At 42.4% G+C, this 19,800-nt stretch overlaps 1 protein-coding gene across 1 annotated transcript in view; it reads left to right on the top strand.

Moving 5' to 3' along the window:
• The first annotated feature begins 344 nt into the window (after positions 1-344).
• Positions 345-19,800, top strand: part of naaladl2 (N-acetylated alpha-linked acidic dipeptidase like 2) — an 801,028-nt gene continuing 781,572 nt past the window's right edge. The window contains exons 1-3 of the mRNA XM_030132744.1: positions 345-513; positions 8,780-8,957; positions 18,633-18,794. Of these exons, the coding sequence (XP_029988604.1) occupies positions 345-513; positions 8,780-8,957; positions 18,633-18,794 (509 nt within the window). The remainder of the gene's footprint in view (positions 514-8,779; positions 8,958-18,632; positions 18,795-19,800) is intronic.

Genomic DNA, 19,800 nt, shown 5'->3' with positions numbered 1-19,800 from the left:
TATATCTTTAACTGAACATAAACTCAGTGTGTCCATCCACTGTCACAGATCCAACTCCATGGGTTTTACTGGTGAATCAATGTTGTAGAAGATGACGGTGTTTCCATGTTCACTACGGAGCCTCTGAACGTCCAAATGGGTCATATCTGATCACCATGAAAAGATGACAAACCGCATTTTACACCAATTATTTACATGTATTGATAGGATTAGTGGATCAGAACTTATTAAACATTTTAGATCCGTAGATGGTTTTGGTCGTCAGTGGCTGTTTAGGTCTTTATGGGTTAAAAACATCCAAGTTGTAAATGTATACAATGCCTGTTGTTTTCTCCAGGTGAAACATGGCTTACAGAAAGGTGTGTGATGCTCAGGGTGGTCCTCTGGTCGGTGAAGGTCTGCACTGCTCTGGAGGTCTTGATCTGGACTGGGACCTGGAAAAAGAGGAGCTACAGGAACCAGGACCTGGCATGGACCGCATGCAGATGCAGCATGTTGAATGCCAGAGATCTGGTAGGCAGTTTTTTTTTTAAATGCCTAATGTTGTTCCTATAGAACTGATGTATTTCCAAATGCATTTCATTATATTTTACAGAATTTACACCGTTGAACTTGATCCGAACCATATTCCATAGAATTACTCCAACTTAGGGCCAGATCTACTAAGATCCCAATTTGAGTGTACTAATTTACATGCGCAATGTAGAATTTTGCATGTGGGGTTGAACCACAGTTTGGGGGTGATTTACAAAGATTGCTTGCACAAATTACAACTGGTGCAAAGTCTTGGAGACCACCCGATTTCAATGAAGGGTTTGTGTGCGCTACTGGAGACAAAACGCTGGAAAAACTGCTCTGGGATCTGCCAGCACTAATGGTAGCTGAAAGGATCCAGACACAAGGAAATGTAAAGTTGGAGAAGTTTTGTCATGAAAGGTGTGGCATGACTCATTCATTCATTTTAGAGGTGGGGGGGGGGGGGGGGTTGGACTGACTGCCAGGCACACATAATTTTGTCACACTGTAACCTAATGTCAGCGCATATTTTTAATCACAATCATCAGATCAAGTGGAAAAGAATCGATCCAAAAATGTTCATACAAGGGTGAAAAATGCGTTCTCTCCGCCTCGTTTTATCGGTTCGACGTCTCCTTTTTGTGAAAATAACCACTTCCGTGTATGTGCAGTTACGCACCTCGTTTGCACCTCCTTTTGAGACGTGTTAAATATAGATGCAATTTCTATGAGTAGAAGTGCTTTCGGGTTTGATAAATCCCTTTGCATGTGCTAAAATAATATATTTACATTTTCTCCTCCCAGCACACGCACAATTGCGTGTATGCAAATATTGCATATTCATTGTGTCAAATGTACTAACTGGATGCAGATGCGCTATTTTGCACCTTTGAAAGACACAACCCTTAGTGCACACTGTTAGTAAATCAGTTTGTACATTTTTTTGTGTGTGCGATGAGTTTGCACACATTTTTATACCGGCCCACCAAAGGGTCCAGTCCGGCCCTTGGGATGAATTTGTGAAATCCAAAAATTACACCAAGATATTAACAATCATTTCAGTTCAGGTTCAACATTCAGACTTATTCAATCTCAAATGGGCGGGACCCGTAAAATACTTTCAAAATAGCATATAAATAATGACAACTCCAAATTTTTTCTGTTTGTAAATGTAAATATTTTCATGTATTTTACACTAAAACAAAGTATAATTTCGCAAAAAATTTGAATAACCTGAACAAAAATGAACCACCTGTACAATTCTAACAAGATTCTGTCTGTTATTAAATGTTTTGTGTGTTTGTAGATCCCCTGTGATCTGTATGTTATAATGTACATGTGTAAATGATAAACTGAGACAGAATATTGTTAAAATTACACTTATTTTTTCAGTTTGTTCATGTTATTCACATTGTTTGAAAGGATAGTTTGTAGATGTAACCATTTTCATAATGTAAATTTACTTTTCTCGCTCTAAAACATAGAGAAAAGTTTGGAGTCGACATTATTTATATACAGGGTGTCCCATAAGTCTCCATACATAGGAAAAATAAATGTTTCTTGACATAAATCATTTATATAATATGCTCTATATGACTGCCATTTTGTCGGGAACACATTTCATTGTATGTCCTCCACTGGTGAAGAACTATAAAGAAGAAATATAAAGAAATACATGTTAGAACCATATGTATTATGTCTCTTATGTATGGAGACTTATGGGACACCCTGTATTATTATGTTATATTGTTATATACAGGGTGGGGAAGCAAAATTTACAATGAACATTTAGTTTTTTTTTCTCAGCAGGCACTACGTCCATTGTTTTGAAACCAAACATATATTGATGTCATAATCATACCTAACACTATTATCCATACCTTTTCAGAAACTTTTGCCCATATGAGTAATCAGAAAAGCAAACGTCAAAGAGTGTGTGATTTGCTGAATGCACTCGTCACACCAAAGGAGATTTCAAAAATAGTTGGAGTGTCCATAAAGACTGTTTATAATGGAAAGAAGAGAATCACTATGAGCAAAACTATTAGGAGAAAGTCTGGAAGATACTATTAAAGAAGAATGGGAGAAGTTGTCACCCGAATATTTGAGGAACACTTGCGCAAGTTTCAGGAAGCGTGTGAAGGCAGTTATTGAGAAAGAAGGAGGACACATACAGGGTGGGGAAGCAAAATTTACAATATTTTGAGGCAGGGATTGAAAGACAGTGTATGACCAATTAGTTTATTGAAAGTCATGAGAATTTATTTGCCACAAGAAAATTGACTTAATAGAAAATGTTTTTATTCTATGTGTCCTCCTTCTTTCTCAATAACTGCCTTCACACGCTTCCTGAAACTTGCGCAAGTGTTCCTCAAATATTCGGGTGACAACTTCTCCCATTCTTCTTTAATAGTATCTTCCAGACTTTCTCGTAATAGTTTTGCTCATAGTCATTCTCTTCTTTCCATTATAAACAGTCTTTATGGACACTCCAACTATTTTTGAAATCTCCTTTGGTGTGACGAGTGTATTCAGCAAATCACACACTCTCTGACGTTTGCTTTCCTGATTACTCATATCATATCATATCATATCATATATCATATCAACTTTATTTATAAAGCACTTTAAGAACTTTACAGCAGGCCAAAGTGCCGTACACCAAACATAAAACAAGGAATTAAATAAGTAAATAAAACTAGTGAAAACACAGGGTGTTAAGTGGGCTAAGAACAACACAATACAAACATAAAAACAAAGACAAGTTAAAATCTGTTAAAAACAGCATTAACCAAAAAAAAAAAACCAAAAAAAACAAAAACAAAAACAAAAAAAAACAGACATGTCACTCACTGATTAAAAGCTAATGAGAAAAAGTGCGTTTTTAAATGTGATTTAAAGACAGGTAGAGACTGAGCCTGTCTAACATCTAAGGGCAACTGGTTCCACAACTTTGGGGCGGCAACAGAAAAGGCACGGTCCCCACGAAGCTTCTTTTTAGTTTTTGGAACCACAAGCTGCAGCTGATCTGCTGACCTGAGAGCACGAGAGGGGGCATAGGGGTGGATCAGGTCGGACAGGTAGGAGGGGGCAAGGCCATTCAAACATTTAAAAACAAATAGAAGAATTTTAAAATCAACTCTAAAACGCACTGGCAACCAATGGAGTGAAGCTAAAACCGGTGAAATATGCTGATGTTTGCGTGTCCCTGTTAAAAGCCGAGCTGCAGCATTTTGGACCAGCTGCAGTCGGGAAAGTGCATTTTCACTCAACCCGGCATAAAGTGCATTACAATAGTCAAGTCTAGTGGTTACAAAAGTATGGATCACGGTTTCAAATAGATCCCTGGGCAGAACAGACTTTACTTTTGCAAGCTGTCTTAAATGAAAGAAACTAGACTTGACCACACCACTAACTTGTTGATCGAGTTTAAGATTGGGGTCCATTTTAACACCCAAGTTTGACATGACCGGTTTAACCAAATGAGATAAGGAACCCAGGTCAACAGGAGCTGTGTGATTTGAAACACTGGGGCCAAAAACCATCACTTCTGATTTGTCCTGGTTTAGATTCAGAAAATTCAATGACATCCAAGATTTAATATCATCAGTACAGTCCAAGAGGGGTTTTACAGCTTGCGGGTCATCCTTCTTAAAAGGTAAATAGATTTGACTGTCATCTGCATAAAAATGGAACGCAATGCCATGTTTCCTCAGGATGGACCCTAAAGGGAGCATATAAAGAGAAAATAACAAAGGTCCAAGGATGGATCCTTGTGGTACCCCACATGACAGGGGGGCAGAAGAGGAAATAAATTCACCAAAGTGAGCACAGAATGATCTCCCAGTCAAATAAGATCTGAACCAGTCCAGAGCCGAACCCCGAATCCCCACCCAGTGTTCCAGTCGGGAGAGGAGGATCCCATGGTCGACAGTGTCGAAAGCGGCTGTCAGGTCAAGCAGCACCAGAACAACAAAAAGGCCAGCATCAGTTGAAATAAAAATGTCATTAAAAACCCGTAAGAGAGCAGACTCCGTGCTGTGAAGATTTTTAAAACCAGACTGAAAAGTTTCTAAAATACCGTGCTCATCTAAAAATGATTTCAACTGAATAAAAATAATTTTCTCCAGGATCTTTGAGACAAACGGGAGCTTAGAGATTGGCCTGAAATTTGACAGTGCTGCAGAATCAAGGCCAGGCTTTGTAAGCAAGGGATGCACCACTGCATGTTTAAAATGAGCAGGGACAACACTGGATGACAAACTACCGTTTAAAATCAATTGGACAGCAGGCGCTATTGTTTCAAAAACCTCCTTAAAGAGACGCGGAGGTAGTGGGTCATCTGGAGAACCTGCGGCCTTCAACTGAGCAACAATGTTTTTTAATTCTGGGAGAGTTACAGGCTCAAAGTCATCAAAAACAGCACAACAGGGGACATGCACAGAGGGGTCATGAGAAGGAGGCGTTATTTGAGTCCTTATAGTTTCGACTTTGCTTACAAAGAATGAAAGAAACTTCTCACATGTTTCAGAAGAATGCTCTACGCACACAGGCTGAGGGACATTTAAAGCCGAGTCAATAGTCTTAAAAAGTACACGAGGGTTGTGACGATTATTTGTAACAATGTCAGAGAAATACCTCGTTCTTGATAATTTTACAGTTGATTGATAGTGACGCCAGCTTTCTCTTAGAATTTGAAAAGACACTTCCAGTTTATCTTTTTTCCATTTGCGCTCAGCTCGTCTGCATTCTCGCCTGGCAGCGCGAATATTCTCATTTAACCAAGGCTCCGGTTTAGGTTTAGATGCCCTTATTTTAACTGGAGCCACAGACTCTAGCACAGTCTGGCAGATCGAATAAAAACTAGAGGATAGCTCCTCGGTATCAGAGCATACAAACTGGTCAAAATTAACAGTAAAAGCGGCAGTAAACTGAGCAGCAGTGGAAGGGTTAAGTACCCGACAGCGGCGCGCTGGAGCGCACGGTTTGGCCATTACACACGGCAGTGAAATGTCAAAAATCACAGGCATATGGTCAGAAAACACAGCATCAAGTACTACAAGATTCTCGACAGACAAATTAAAAGTTAAAACAAGGTCAAGCGTGTGCCCACGCTCCTGCGTGGGACCGGACACGCACTGCACCAAACCAAAAGAGTCCAAAAGAATTAAGAAGTCTTTCACCAATGGCTTCTCGGGGCAGCACACATGAATGTTAAAATCTCCAACAATTAAAAGCTTGTCATATTTCGGCATTACGTCCGCAAGGAAGTCAGAAAAGTCACTGATAAAATCCTTGTTATATTTAGGAGGTCTGTAGACAACTGCGCACAGGATGGGAACAGGACGAGACAGTTCAAAAAGGCACAGTTCAAAGCTGGTATAGGTGGAAGACAGCGTTAACTGCTTGCACTTAAACATCTGCTTATAAACAGTCGCGATTCCCCCTCCACGGCCTGATAACCTCGGGGAGTTGAAGAATGAGCAGGTAGGCGGCAAAAGTTCTGATAGCACAGTAGACTCACCAACATTTATCCAGGTTTCGGTCACGCATAGGAAATCCAATCCCCGGGACGTGAAGAAGTCCTTAAAAATAAAGGTTTTATTCCCCAGCGATCGGGCATTCACCACAGCTACCCTGACAGTATCTGAAGCTGAAGAGTTAGCAGGGGTACTAGCCACCTGCACCCGGACAGGTAGCCGGAGATTGTGGAGATTCACTCCGCGCCTGAGAACACGCGGGGACGGGAGGCGACGGCACAGGGATCCGTCTTCCAAGCCGATGAGAGGAACCAGGCAGGGGGCGATGGGATCCAGCACTCGCCATGGAGCAAGCCGAGCAGCATGCTCCACAGCCTGTGGAGAACATGCCAAGATGGCCTTTAGTTTTACCAGCCGGCCGCTGCGTCTTCCCCTGCGCAAACGGCGCCTTCTGCGCAGAGGTGGGGCCGGGATACGGAGCAGGTAAGATGGGACTCCATGTAGGAATGGGGCCTGATAAGAATTTTGCCCATCCTGCTGAAAGTTCACAAGATTGTTGGCTGCTGGCCACAAATCCAGAAGTGTCTGACGATCATATATAAATACAGGTAAAACATTTGCAGTGGCAGTTGATAAAAACCATAAAACAACTAAAAGTGACAGACGGCAGGCCAAACACACTGGCGCCATCTTGTTTAGATTTTGACTGACATATGGGCAAAAGTTTCTGAAAAGGTATGGATAATAGTGTTAGGTATGACTATGACATCAATATATGTTTGGTTTCAAAACAACTGACGTAGTGCCTGCTGAGAAAAAACAACTAAATGTTCATTGTAAATTTTGCTTCCCCACCCTGTAGAATAAAAACATTTTCTATTATATCAATTTTCTTGTGGCAAATAAATTCTCATGACTTTCATTAAACTAATTGGTCATACACTGTCTTTCAATCCCTGCCTCAAAATATTGTAAATTTTGCTTCCCCACCCTGTATGTTATATTATTTTACTGATCCGGCCCATTTCAGATCAAATTTAGCTGAATGTGGCCCCTGAACTATAATGAGTTTGATACCCCTGCTTTAGTAGATCCGGCCCTTAGTGGCGTATTCCACAGTACAGAACATGCAGTACTGTGGCTTACTTTAACATTGTCCTACAGTGTTGTTGCATATAATAATGTAAATGGATATGACATTCACGCTGATGCTACCTCAAGTTGACAGTCTTTGAGTCACTGTCAATCTGTATGAACTCCATCTATGCAGACGTGAGACACATAGAAACATAAAGCAGGGTAAGCATTTCCGTAGCCATTTTCCTTGACCTTTACTTTGCCACAGCATCATTTTAACCCATAAAGACCCAAACAGCCACCAGTGACATAAACCATCTACTGATATAAACTGTTTAACACCTATTGATCCACTAATCCTATCAATACATGTAAATAATTGGTGCAAAATACGGTTTGTCATCTTTTCATGGTCATCAGATATGACCCATTTGGATGTTCAGAGGCTCTGTAGTTACCATGGAAACGTCATCATCTTCTACAACATTGATTCACCAGTAAAACCAATGGAGTTGGATCAATGACAGTGGATAGAGACACTTGAATTATGTTCAGACAGATTTTGCTTTAAAAGTACCTTTTTCTTTAGTTTTCTCTGTTTTTGATTTAATGACCTTCAATTTTAATCTGAGTTTTTATGAACATCTACATGATCAGTGAATTCAATACAGGAAAATACCAGGTTTTCACAAAAAAAAAAAAAAAGAAGCAAAACACAGAATATATTATTACAATTAATAGTGATAAATCACTTCAGAAAGGTTAAATATAGAGAAAAAATCATTTGGGGACTATCACAAAAGTAGTACTGGGTCTTTTTGGGTTAAAGTAAAAGGCAGAAAAGGGAGATGAAAATAAAAGCATTTTGTCTTCCCGTACATTTTCTCCTGTGTTGAGAGGCTACACGGTTTGCATAATAATAAATGCACGCATTTGTGCTTTGAGAAATTAAATTATCCAGAATATAACTTATTCATGAATAGTTTATCATGTTCGCTTTTCATATTTGGCAGAAAACAGTTTGAGAGTTTAAAACTCTTATTTCATTCAGGTGAAACCCCTGGTTATGTCAGATTCTAGTGATTTTTGCTGCTATTTTCTCAGGCTTTATTTCATGTACAGTAAACACTGTCATAATGTCATAAATTGCTAATGCCCCACTTGTCATGTGCTGTTGTGTATTACAGTCTTGTCTGATGCACGTGTCAAAAAAACCCCTCATAACACTCTGCACATTGACCACTTTTTGTAAAATCTGAGGTTAGTTTTCAGCACGGTCAAATAAATATCTCATACCAGGTTTGATGATCTTGAAAAGTGCTGTACACAGAAAGTCTGAAGATGCTCACCCACTTGAAACAAGCTGTCACTGAGGGAAAAGAAGAAGGTTTAATGTGAGAAGTTTCCCACAGCCAGAAGCAGAAAAAGAGAGAAACTTCATAAGTACCCTAAAGCTAAACTTGAGTTCCTCAGCTTTGAAGGGCTCTCTGTTTTGAATTGTGCCTGAAGTTCTGTATTTGTAGTTTTCTTTCTTCACACATGGATTTTCAAGCGAGTGGGCTGATCGCTTCATAACTGGAAACTAAGTGAAAGTATTTACTCCGTTTCTCACTGACATTTTGTTTCGGAAGTTGCGTTTTGGGAGTTTAGATACTTAGATTTTTTTGTATGAATCTCTTTCTGTATTTCTGACTCATCACTACCAGGGTGTTCAGATCCTGGTCCTGATCCTGACCCTGAGCTAATGGAGCCCATTCAGCCTTCAGTCTCAGTTTCACCACATGGACGCTTTGAGCGACTCCAGGAAGATCCAAACTACATTTCCCACTTTACCAGGGCTCCGGGTCACAAGGGCCAGCGAAGGCTCCACTGCTTTCTGCTCAGGTAAGTCGAAAAGTCAAGTTAGGTTTGGACAAAAAGCAGAGGATCTGTGTGGTTTTTCAGCAACATGTATAGTGATCGCTGATAGGGCTGGGTATCATGGCAAATTTCCTTAAACGATTCAGTTTTGATTCATAAGGTCACGATGATCACGATTTGATTTGATCCGATCCAATATTAATTTGATTCAGTATTAATTGATTGATTCAGATTCATTTAGTGATGCCAAAGTACAATTCTGAGCTGTAACCTGATTATTTGACTACCACAGCCATGCAACACATCAATACTGGTATCAGTATATGACATTAAAAAGGAAATAAATATGACATTGCAGCAGTAAATAGATGAATCTGCTCTTAAATTCACTTCAGTTAAAAACCTCACACCAGGCCTGGAATTTGGGTGTTGTCATGGATTCAGACCTGAATTTTAAAAACCACATACAAACAATTACAAAGTCAGCTTACTATCACCTCAAGAACATTTCTAGTGTGACGGCCCCGCACCTTTCGGGCACTAGGGGCACTGTCAGTTCTCTTTTGCAGACGGCGATGGCATGATTGGTGGCACCTGTGGCGGTCCAGGCCTGACTATATAGGCAGCTCGCCCGTGATGATCATTGGCTCTCTGGCTCTCTGGTTCTCGGGCTCTCTGGTTGTCTGGTTGTCTCTCTGGTCTGGTCTCGGTGCTGCTGGCTGTCTGGTCTGGTCCTGCTCTGCCCTGCTCCTCCTGGCTGGCGTATCTCGGCAATTTTGTGTTTTTGTTATTATTAATTTACTTAATAAATCCTGTTACTTTTTCACCACCTCCGTCTCCATTCTGGTCACCACCTCAGAGCCGGGTTGTGACAAGTGGGGGCTCGTCCGTTTGGTTTCCTTGATCATGTGACAAGTGGAGGTTGTCCGGTCCTTGGTCCATGTGACAAGCGGAGGTTTGTTTGATTCATTCATTTTTTCATTAGCGGTAGTCTCAGCTGTGTGGGCGGGGCCTACATGATTTTGTGAATGACTGGTTGTAGTAGTGTCCACGTGACGTGGCGGTCGGGTGTGTTTTTTCATTGTGCATGTGTGCGCAATCTGTCTGCTTTTGGAGACTTGAGGTGAGTCTGTCTGTGTGTAGAGCGAGCCGGATGTGTGTTTTGTTAATGTTCAGGTGAGTTTAAACTCTGAGCTCTGTTCATGTCGTTTCACACTGGTGTGTCGCTGCTGTCTGGTCCCTGTAGGTTCAGAGCGTCTTCCCCTTTGGAATTCGCTGGGGGGGCTCTTTCGTAGGTGGTGTTGACCGTGGGTAGAGCAGTTGTCTCGGGAGCACATCCGATGCTTTAGTTGAAGTCGCCGTTTATCCGGTTGCTTCACTATGCATGCGGGATTCAGTGCATAAATACCCACCACCAGTAGACACCTGAAGACTAGGGAGGAGCTTAGAGAAGTTTCTGCTAGGCAGATAGAGGGACTGGCTGCGGTGGCTGTGGGGTGTGTTCTGGCTTTTGGCTCAGGAGTTTCAGGTGAGTTTTAGTGGTTTTTTCTGGTAGGTTGACTTAAAATGGCCTCGGTAGAGGACTTCCTGTCTGCTCCTTCAGAGGAGTGGTTGGACAGCTGTTCCAGAGAGCAACTGGTTAAAGTGGCTGAACATTTTGATTTGGATGTCGGTGACAAGCGGCAGAAAGTCGTTATGAGACAGATTATCAAAGGCAATCTGTTAGAGAGCGGGGTTCTCCGGTCTAAGCCTCAGGTTGGCTTGACCGTAGATTCTGGTGCTGCGTCTGTCTCAGATGTGGGAGACGCAGGCTTAACGTTTGAGCAGCGGGAAAGGTTGCTTTTACTGCAGCTGGAGCTTAAACGGTTAGATCTGGATGAACGACGGCTGAGTTTAAGTCAGGGTAGTGGACCCGGTCCTACTCAGTCCTCTGAGGTTCCGCGTTTCGATGTGGTTACTAACTTACGTCTGGTCCCTCAGTTTTGTGAACGGGACCCAGACACATTTTTTTCTCTGTTTGAGCGCGTGGCTGACAGCCGGAACTGGTCTGACGCGGAACGCACGCTGCTGCTCCAGTGCGTCCTGACAGGGAAGGCGCAGGAAGCGTATTCTGCTCTGAGTCTGGCAGAGAGTAAAGTTTACGGATCTGTTAAAAAGGCTGTGTTAAAAGCGTATGAGCTGGTGCCTGAGGCATACCGTCAGCGGTTCCGCACCTGGCAGAAACACAGTGGGCAGACTCATATGGAGTTTGCTAGAGACTTAATTACACACTTTAATCGCTGGTGTTTGTCATTGGGTGTTGAGTCTTATGAAGCACTATGTGAGTTGATAGTGTTGGAGCAATTTAAAAACACTGTTCCTCCACACATAGCTGTTCATATTGACGAGCGCAAAGTGAAAACTGTGACCGAAGCGGCTGCGCTCGCAGATGAGTACGTGCTGACGCACAGAGGCCGTCAGTTTAATGGTGGTGTAGACCCTGAGGACAGCAGGTTCCGTTCGTCTGGTAGACAACGGGAGGCTGGGTCTGGGTCCTGGAAGCAGGACGCATCACCACGTTTTCCAACTAACTCTAAGGTTTGTAATTATTGCAGAGGCAGGGGCCATTGGAAAGCAGATTGTCCACGCAGATCTGGTAAGAATGCGCAGGTTAAGCCCGTGGTTCTGGCTGCTCCTGTGACACACTCTGTTTCTGTGGACACCTGTGGGGTCAAAATCAATCCTGTTCAGACTAATTCCTGTGTGCCCTGTAGCGACGTTAAATCTGTGAATGATTGTGGTTTGGCGCAATCTGATTTTTCTGCATTCATTTCAGATGGTCATGTGTCTTTGGTGGGCGCTGATGTTTCCACTCCAGTGAAAATCCTGCGTGACACAGGTGCATTCCATTCTTTTATTCTGGGTTCTGTGTTACCATTCTCTGACAGCACAGCGACTGGAGATTTCGTTCTGGTCCGAGGAATGGGTTTGACGGTCATACCTGCTCCCATTCATAAACTCCATCTTAGTTGTGGGCTGGTGACAGGTGAGGTGGTTATGGGGGTGCGTCCTGCCCTGCCTGTTCCCGGAGTGCATGTTATCCTGGGTAATGACCTGGCTGGTAGCAGGGTATGGATGGATGCTCCGCTTTCCCCGGTTGTGACGTTTTTTCCATCTGTCCCCAAAATGCCTGAACAGTCAGTCCAGGACGAATCTGATGTGTACCCGGCATGTGTGGTTACTCGCGCTCAGAGTAAAAATCCGTCTGAGGCGGAGCATTGTGAGGATGTCCGTGACACATGTGCTTTATCTGTACCTGACTCACTCCTGTCTGTTTCCCGTAGTGAGCTGATCGCAGAACAGCGTGCTGATCTGACTCTCTGTGAGCTTGTGCATAAGGTGGTATCAGCTGCTGAAGGGAACAGTGCGGCTCAGTGTTATTTACTGTTGGATGACCTGTTGGTGCGTAAATGGACGCCCCACTGTGACAGTTTCTTTGGTGAACCGGTGTTTCAAGTTGTTGTTCCCTCAAAATTCAGGGAGGAGGTGCTTAGGACTTCTCATGATCAGTCAGGACATTTAGGGGTTCATAAAACTTATACTTACATTCTTAAGTATTTTTTTTGGCCCCGTATCTTAAAAGATGTCTCAAACTACATCAAATCGTGTCACACGTGTCAAATTACAGGTAAACCAAATCAAACCATTAAACCAGCTCCTTTAGCTCCGATTCCAGTTGCGGCTCAACCTTTTGAGCACCTGATTATTGATTGTGTTGGCCCATTACCACGTTCCAAATCAGGTAACTGTTATTTACTCACCGTCATGTGTCAGACGACGAGGTATCCAGCTGCTTATCCGCTTCGCACAATAACAGCGAAGGCTGTGGTTAAAGCTTTAACACAGTTTATTTCAGTGTTTGGAATACCTACAATAATTCAGAGTGACCAGGGTACAAATTTCTCATCGAATTTATTTTCACAAGTTCTTAAACAGCTAGACGTGAAACATAATAAAGCTTCTGCATATCATGCACAGAGCCAAGGTGCTTTAGAACGATTCCATCAAACCCTTAAGTCTCTGTTGCGCAGTTATTGCGTAGAGTTGGATCAGGACTGGGATGAGGGGTTGCCGTGGTTACTGTTGGCTGCCAGAGGGGTGGTGCAGGAGAGCACTGGCTTCAGTCCGAATGACCTGGTGTTTGGTCACGCAGTTCGCGGCCCATTGACTCTCCTCCATGACTCTGTGGTTCCGTCTGAACCTCCTCAGTCTCTAGTTGATTATGTGCAGGGGTTTCGACGTCGTTTGGTTTTGGCTGTGGAGATGGCTAGGGGAAATCTAGCCTGTGCACAAAGTAAAATGAAAAGATTATATGACAGGAAATCTGAAATTCGGGTATTTTCTCCTGGTGATCAGGTTCTGGCTTTATTACCGCTGGTGAACTCACCGTTCCAGGCTAACTTTCAGGGTCCATTTTCAGTTTTGCAGCGGACTTCAGATGTCAGTTATTTACTGTCCACTCCAGGTCGCAGGAAGAAAAAACAGCTGTGTCATGTTAACCTGCTGAAGCCGTACCACCCCCGTGAGTTCCAGTCTTTTGAGGGCGGGGGGAGTGCGCAACAGCAGGACGCAACACCTGCGCTTGCTGTTGCTGCCGCTGATGTGTGTTCAGTAAATGTCACACCTGTGGTACAGAATGATGAAGTCCGTGCACCTGATGAAAGTATGTTGTGTGGCAGACTGAAAAATTCTGAAACACTGAATAATAATAATCTTTCACTGGGTCACCAGGTGAAGGCTATTTCCCACTATCCTGTGCCGACCACCAAAAAGGAACTCATGCGTTTCCTTGGGTTAGTCGGTTATTACCGTTGTTTTTGTAAAAATTTTTCCACCATAGTTGCTCCCTTGACAGACCTGTTAAAGGCGAGGGCAAAATTCATCTGGTCTAACTCCTGTCAGCAGGCTTTTGACAGCGTAAAGACTGTTCTGTGTTCTCCTCCGGTCCTCGCGGCTCCCCGTTTGGATCAGCCCTTTCAGCTGCACGTGGATGCGAGTGACGTCGGAGCAGGTGCTGTGCTGCTTCAGACAGGAAGTGATGGCATTGACCATCCTGTTAGTTTTTTTTCAAAGAAGTTCAATGGGTACCAGATTAACTATTCAGTCATAGAGAAAGAAACTCTGGCTCTGGTGTGGGCTCTCCAGCATTTTGAAGTCTATCTGGACTGTAGTGTCCCACTGATCATTTACACTGATCATAACCCAATCACATTCTTGAACTCTTTGATCTGTCCGAACCGTAGGCTGATGCGGTGGTTCCTGTTTTTACAGACATATAGTTTAGACATTCGCCACATTAAAGGCTCTGAAAATGTTGTGGCGGATGCTCTGTCTCGAGCCTGATTTTTGATTCCCCCATCTCTCTTAACCCGCTTGCTTCCACCTGTCCCTCTCACTCTTAAAGTGCTTCTCCAGGCGCCGGAGTTGCTGGGTGGCTGGATGAGGATGGTAAGCTGGTGCTGGTTTTAAGAGACTGGGGTAAGCATACAAATCAAAATTGTTACTAAGTGAATGTTTTGTTTAACGTATTTTCTTTCAGACGGTCCTCTTAGAGAGAGGCCCTTTCTTTTTGGGGGGGGGTGTGACGGCCCCGCACCTTTCGGGCACTAGGGGCACTGTCAGTTCTCTTTTGCAGACGGCGATGGCATGATTGGTGGCACCTGTGGCGGTCCAGGCCTGACTATATAGGCAGCTCGCCCGTGATGATCATTGGCTCTCTGGCTCTCTGGTTCTCGGGCTCTCTGGTTGTCTGGTTGTCTCTCTGGTCTGGTCTCGGTGCTGCTGGCGGTCTGGTCTGGTCCTGCTCTGCCCTGCTCCTCCTGGCTGGCGTATCTCGGCAATTTTGTGTTTTTGTTATTATTAATTTACTTAATAAATCCTGTTACTTTTTCACCACCTCCGTCTCCATTCTGGTCACCACCTCAGAGCCGGGTTGTGACACTAGGATTAAAGGACTGATGTCGCAGCAGGACCTTGAAAAACTTGTCCATGCATTTATCTTTAGTCGAGTTGACTACTGTAACAGTATCTTCTCTGGTCTGCCTAAAAAGTCTATCCGACAACTGCAGCTGATCCAGAATGCTGCTGCTCGAGTCCTCACTAAGACCAAGAGAGTGGACCACATCAGTCCAGTTCTCAGGTCTCAACACTGGCTCCCTGTCTCTCAGAGAACAGACTTTAAAATTCTCTTACTAGCATATAAAGCACAGAATGGTTTAGGCCCAAAATACATCAGAGACCTTCTAGTCCAGTATGAACCATCCAGACCACTCAGGTCATCTGGTGCAGGTCTGCTCTGTGTTCCCAAAGTCAGAACTAAACATGGAGAATCAGCGTTCAGTTTCTATGCTCCGTATATCTGGAACAAACTACCAGAAAATATCAGGTCTGCTGAGAGTCTGAGTTCTTTTAAGTCCAGGTTAAAGACTCACCTGTTCACTGCTGACTTTGACTAAAAGGCTTTTGACTTTTTAAATTTTATATTCTCTTTGAAACTCTTCACTGCAACTCTTACTTTAATATGTGTGTTTTTATTTTTATTTTATTTATTTTTTTGATTTTATGTGTTGTTTTCTTACTTGCTGTTTTTAATCACCTTTTACATGTTTATTTTATAATGTTTTAAAAGTGTTTCTTTTTGTTTCTTTTATTTCAATGTCCTGTGTGAAGCACCTTGAATTGCCTTGTTGCTGAAATATGCAGTTCAAATAAACTTGCCTTGCCTAAATAATGAACAGGACTAAAGTATTGCCATGTTTCTACAGTGGCTCAGAATGGACTTCTTCATCATCTTTATTCAGTTTTATGGTTGGTGGCTTGTAGCGTTAAAGCGCGTCACTATCTTCTATAAGTGACTATGGATCCAAGTTAATATTCCCAGGACGAATGGCTTCCGCGACCCGCCTCGGAGAGCCTCCGCCGCCCAGGGTGGCCACTTCCTCCGCACTGCGGGTTTGAGTTTGAGGCCAAGAGGACCTCCTGCTGAGGTGTTTTCCCCACCCTTCGTATGCGCCAGAACCATTTCAAGCAAGATCAAGACGCCCCACAAAATTAAAACAAAATCGATCCAAAATTGAATTTTTTACCCAGCCTTAATCGCTGAACCACTTATGCACAGGAGAACTCCCTCCAGTTTGCAAATGTGCATATCTAGTGATACTCCATTTGCTATTTCCTTTTTTTTAGGTGGCTTGTATTAGATATGATTCTACAGGGTGGGGAAGCAAAATTTACAATGAACATTTAGTTGTTTTTTCTCAGCAGGCACTACGTCAATTGTTTTGAAACCAAACATATATTGATGTCATAATCATACCGAACACTATTATCCATACCTTTTCAGAAACTTTTGCCCATATGAGTAATCAGGAAAGCGAACGTCAAAGAGTGTGTGATTTGCTGAATGCACTCGTCACACCAAAGGAGATTTCCAAAATAGTTGGAGTGTCCATAAAGACTGTTTAGAATGGAAAGAAGAGAATGACTATGAGCAAAACTATTACGAGAAAGTCTGGAAGATACTATTAAAGAAGAATGGGAGAAGTTGTCACCCGAATATTTGAGGAACACTTGCACAAGATTCAGGAAGCGTGTGAAGGCAGTTATTGAGAAAGAAGGAGGACACATAGAATAAAAACATTTTCTATTATGTCAGTTTTCTTGTGGCAAATAAATTCTCATGACTTTCAATAAACTAATTGGTCATGCACTGTCTTTCAATCCCTGCCTCAAAATATTGTAAATTTTGCTTCCCCACCCTGTAGTTTCTGTGGTTAGAATGTGACTGAAACACAAGCAAAACTACATGTGATCAAATCAAACAATTACCTTCAAGCCTGGAATATAAAGACGATGCAGAACTGCCAAAACGTACTGTTTTCTTGGAAGAGCACTTGAGTCTGGCTCCAAAACCTGGGCTATTTGTGTTAGACACACTATACTTGCTCTGCCAGCTTTGCCACAGAAAATGAAAATCAATTTGATCTCCATAGCAAATTTTTCTGAGATTTGAAGATTCAAGATTTACTGTATTCTCCCACAACAAATATGCATTGGACTTCTACCTGTGCTACATCCAAACAAATCCAATACATTAAAATACACACTAAATACACAAAAATTCAGTAGTTAAAATATCACATATCCTTTCAAGGCAACTGTTCATGGTTGAATTTTATATAACTCTACAATTTTAAATATTTTAAGGCTTAAAGTCATGCATAATTCTGTGCATTTCTGTATTTCCTTAAGTTTTGCCCATATATAGACACTTACAGAGTAGGGAAGCAAAATGTACAATATTTTGAGGCAGGGATTGAAAGACAGTGTATGACCAATTAGTTTATTGAAAGTCATGAGAATTTATTTGCCACAAGAAAATTGACATAATAGAAAATGTTTTTATTCTATGTGTCCTCCTTCTTTCTCAATAACTGCCTTCACACGCTTCCTGAAACTTGCACAAGTGTTCCTCCAATATTCGGGTGACAACTTCTCCCATTCTTCTTTAATAGTATCTTCCAGACTTTCTCGTAATAGTTTTGCTCATAGTCATTCTGTTCTGTCCATTATAAACAGTCTTTATGGACACTCCAAGTATTTTTGAAATCTTCTTTGGTGTGACGAGTGCATTCAGCAAATCACACACTCTTTGACGTTCGCTTTCCTGTTAGAACCAGAGACACAAGACTTGGACCCAAATGCACAACCCACAGACAGGAATACAGTTAATGAGTGTTTATTAAACACGGACAGGGAAAACAGTTCACAAAAAGGCTTTTTGAATGAATCCTCGCTGGTTAGTCTGTGTGGATTCGTCACGACGTCCGAATCCTGTAAAGGGAGCTCTCTGCCCGGGTCGGGAGCACACGAGGGGAACCCGACTAGAAACAAGCAGAGAAGTGTCAGGGGACAGACCAGGTCATACACGGGAAGTCCAAAAAACAGGCAACGGTACATGGGGGAAAAGCAAAAAGCACGAACCGTGAGTCCAGGCAAAAGGTCGAAAACCAGTGTGGCTGAATCAGGCAGAAGTACCGATGAGGGGATCAGGCAGGCTCAGAACAACGAGAAACAATCCGGGTCAGGAACGAACAGACAGGCAGACGAACAGGTTCAGAGAAACGCTGGTAAGTAGACACAACACAAGGAAGGAATACGAACTGGCACAGGACAGGGGAAAACACAGGGCTTATATACACAGAAGGGAGGGAAGACAATGAGACACAGGTGGAACAAATCAGGGCGGAGACAGGTAATCAACACAGGTGAAACAATCAGGGAGAGGAAGCAAAGACACCAGACATGACACAAGAGGAGGATAAACAAAATAAAACAGGAAATGACACACAAGACAGACAAAACATACAAGAGTCCAAGTACTGATATGACATTTCCTGATTACTCATATGGGCAAAAGTTTCTGAAAAGGTATGGATAATAGTGTTAGGTATGATTATGACATCAGTATATGTTTGGTTTCAAAACAATTGACGTAGTGCCTGCTGAGAAAAAACAACTAAATGTTCATTGTAAATTTTGCTTCCCCACCCTGTATATTTCCTCAAGAGACACACTCGAGGCTTTGTCTACTTTGTGTGGTTCAGTCATGGTTCAATTGCAAATCTGAGACTAACCCTAAAGTTATGCGATGTCTTTCAGGTACTTCCTGGGGGGCATCGGCCTTTTCATTCTGGGGCTACTGATTGGCTGGTTCACTCACACACCGACCGTTAAACGAACTGCTTCCCTGCCTGAAAGCTCTGATCTGTTGGAGGAACTGCTGAAGGGAATAACAGCTGACAAAATAGACGCTCTCCAAAGGTAGGTGACATCTTTTCTCACATTAAATAGTTGAATAAAAAATGCATTGAGTTTAATTTTAGCTGCTGTGGTAACATACAGTGTGGATAGAATGCACTAGCTAACTATTCATCATACCATTCTTCTGGTGTTAGCATGTTTTTTCAAATTAAGACTGTGAAAATGGGAAGTTAAAACATGATGAAAAGAAACGTTCCCTAAAACGATGACTTTTTGTGAGTATTACGAGTTGCGTGGCGGTTTATCCCAGGAAATCTTTTCTTGTCAGCTCTACTTGGTGTTCAGAGTGGGAGAACATTCCTGTTGGCATTAGATTTGAATCAGAATTTGTTGTCTATCCAGTGATTTACATTAGACAAAAGAGTGACTTACAAAATGTTGTATTACAAAATGTTTGTCATGTTTCGATGGTAAAATGTCACCTCATTGGCAGCAGCTACTGAGATGTTCTACCAGCAGGAGGAAGAACATTATCCAACTTTTGGCAGATTTGTTTTTTCACAGATTTTTTGGCACTCGCAATATACAGTTACAGCACTGGTGACAAATACGGATTCTTCTCTACCCACAATCAACTCAAACAACAATGACGTCCACCTCCGTGTGTAGCACATGCCAGCTCACACCTGAAACATGTTTTTGCAGAGTTTGTGAATGAATCAACAGGGGGCGATGTCATCTTCACAGCGACTCTTAAAGAAATAATATAGTATGCATCTGTTCTCAGTAGAAAATTACTCTTCTATGCAGTCAAACTGTGAAGGATTGTCTGACTTTGACAACTGAAATTGCGATTTTTACTTCCTGCAGTCCGCAATTCTTGTCTGTAATTATGACTACAATAACTCCAACACTGGTCCTACCAAGACTGAATAGGATCACGATATGAATCATTTTGCTATAATTATATCCGACTGCTACTGTACTGTAGTCACGTTGGTAGGTGCCCGGGTAGAAAAGATCTAATAAGTCATTTCGGAAAGCAAAGACAAAAGTGAATACTACT

The sequence above is a fragment of the Sphaeramia orbicularis genome, chromosome 4 (genome assembly GCF_902148855.1).
Source record: "Sphaeramia orbicularis chromosome 4, fSphaOr1.1, whole genome shotgun sequence".
Classification (NCBI taxonomy): domain Eukaryota; kingdom Metazoa; phylum Chordata; class Actinopteri; order Kurtiformes; family Apogonidae; genus Sphaeramia; species Sphaeramia orbicularis.
The sequence above is the reverse complement of the archived record's forward strand: the minus strand, read 5'-3'. Positions and strand labels throughout refer to the sequence as shown.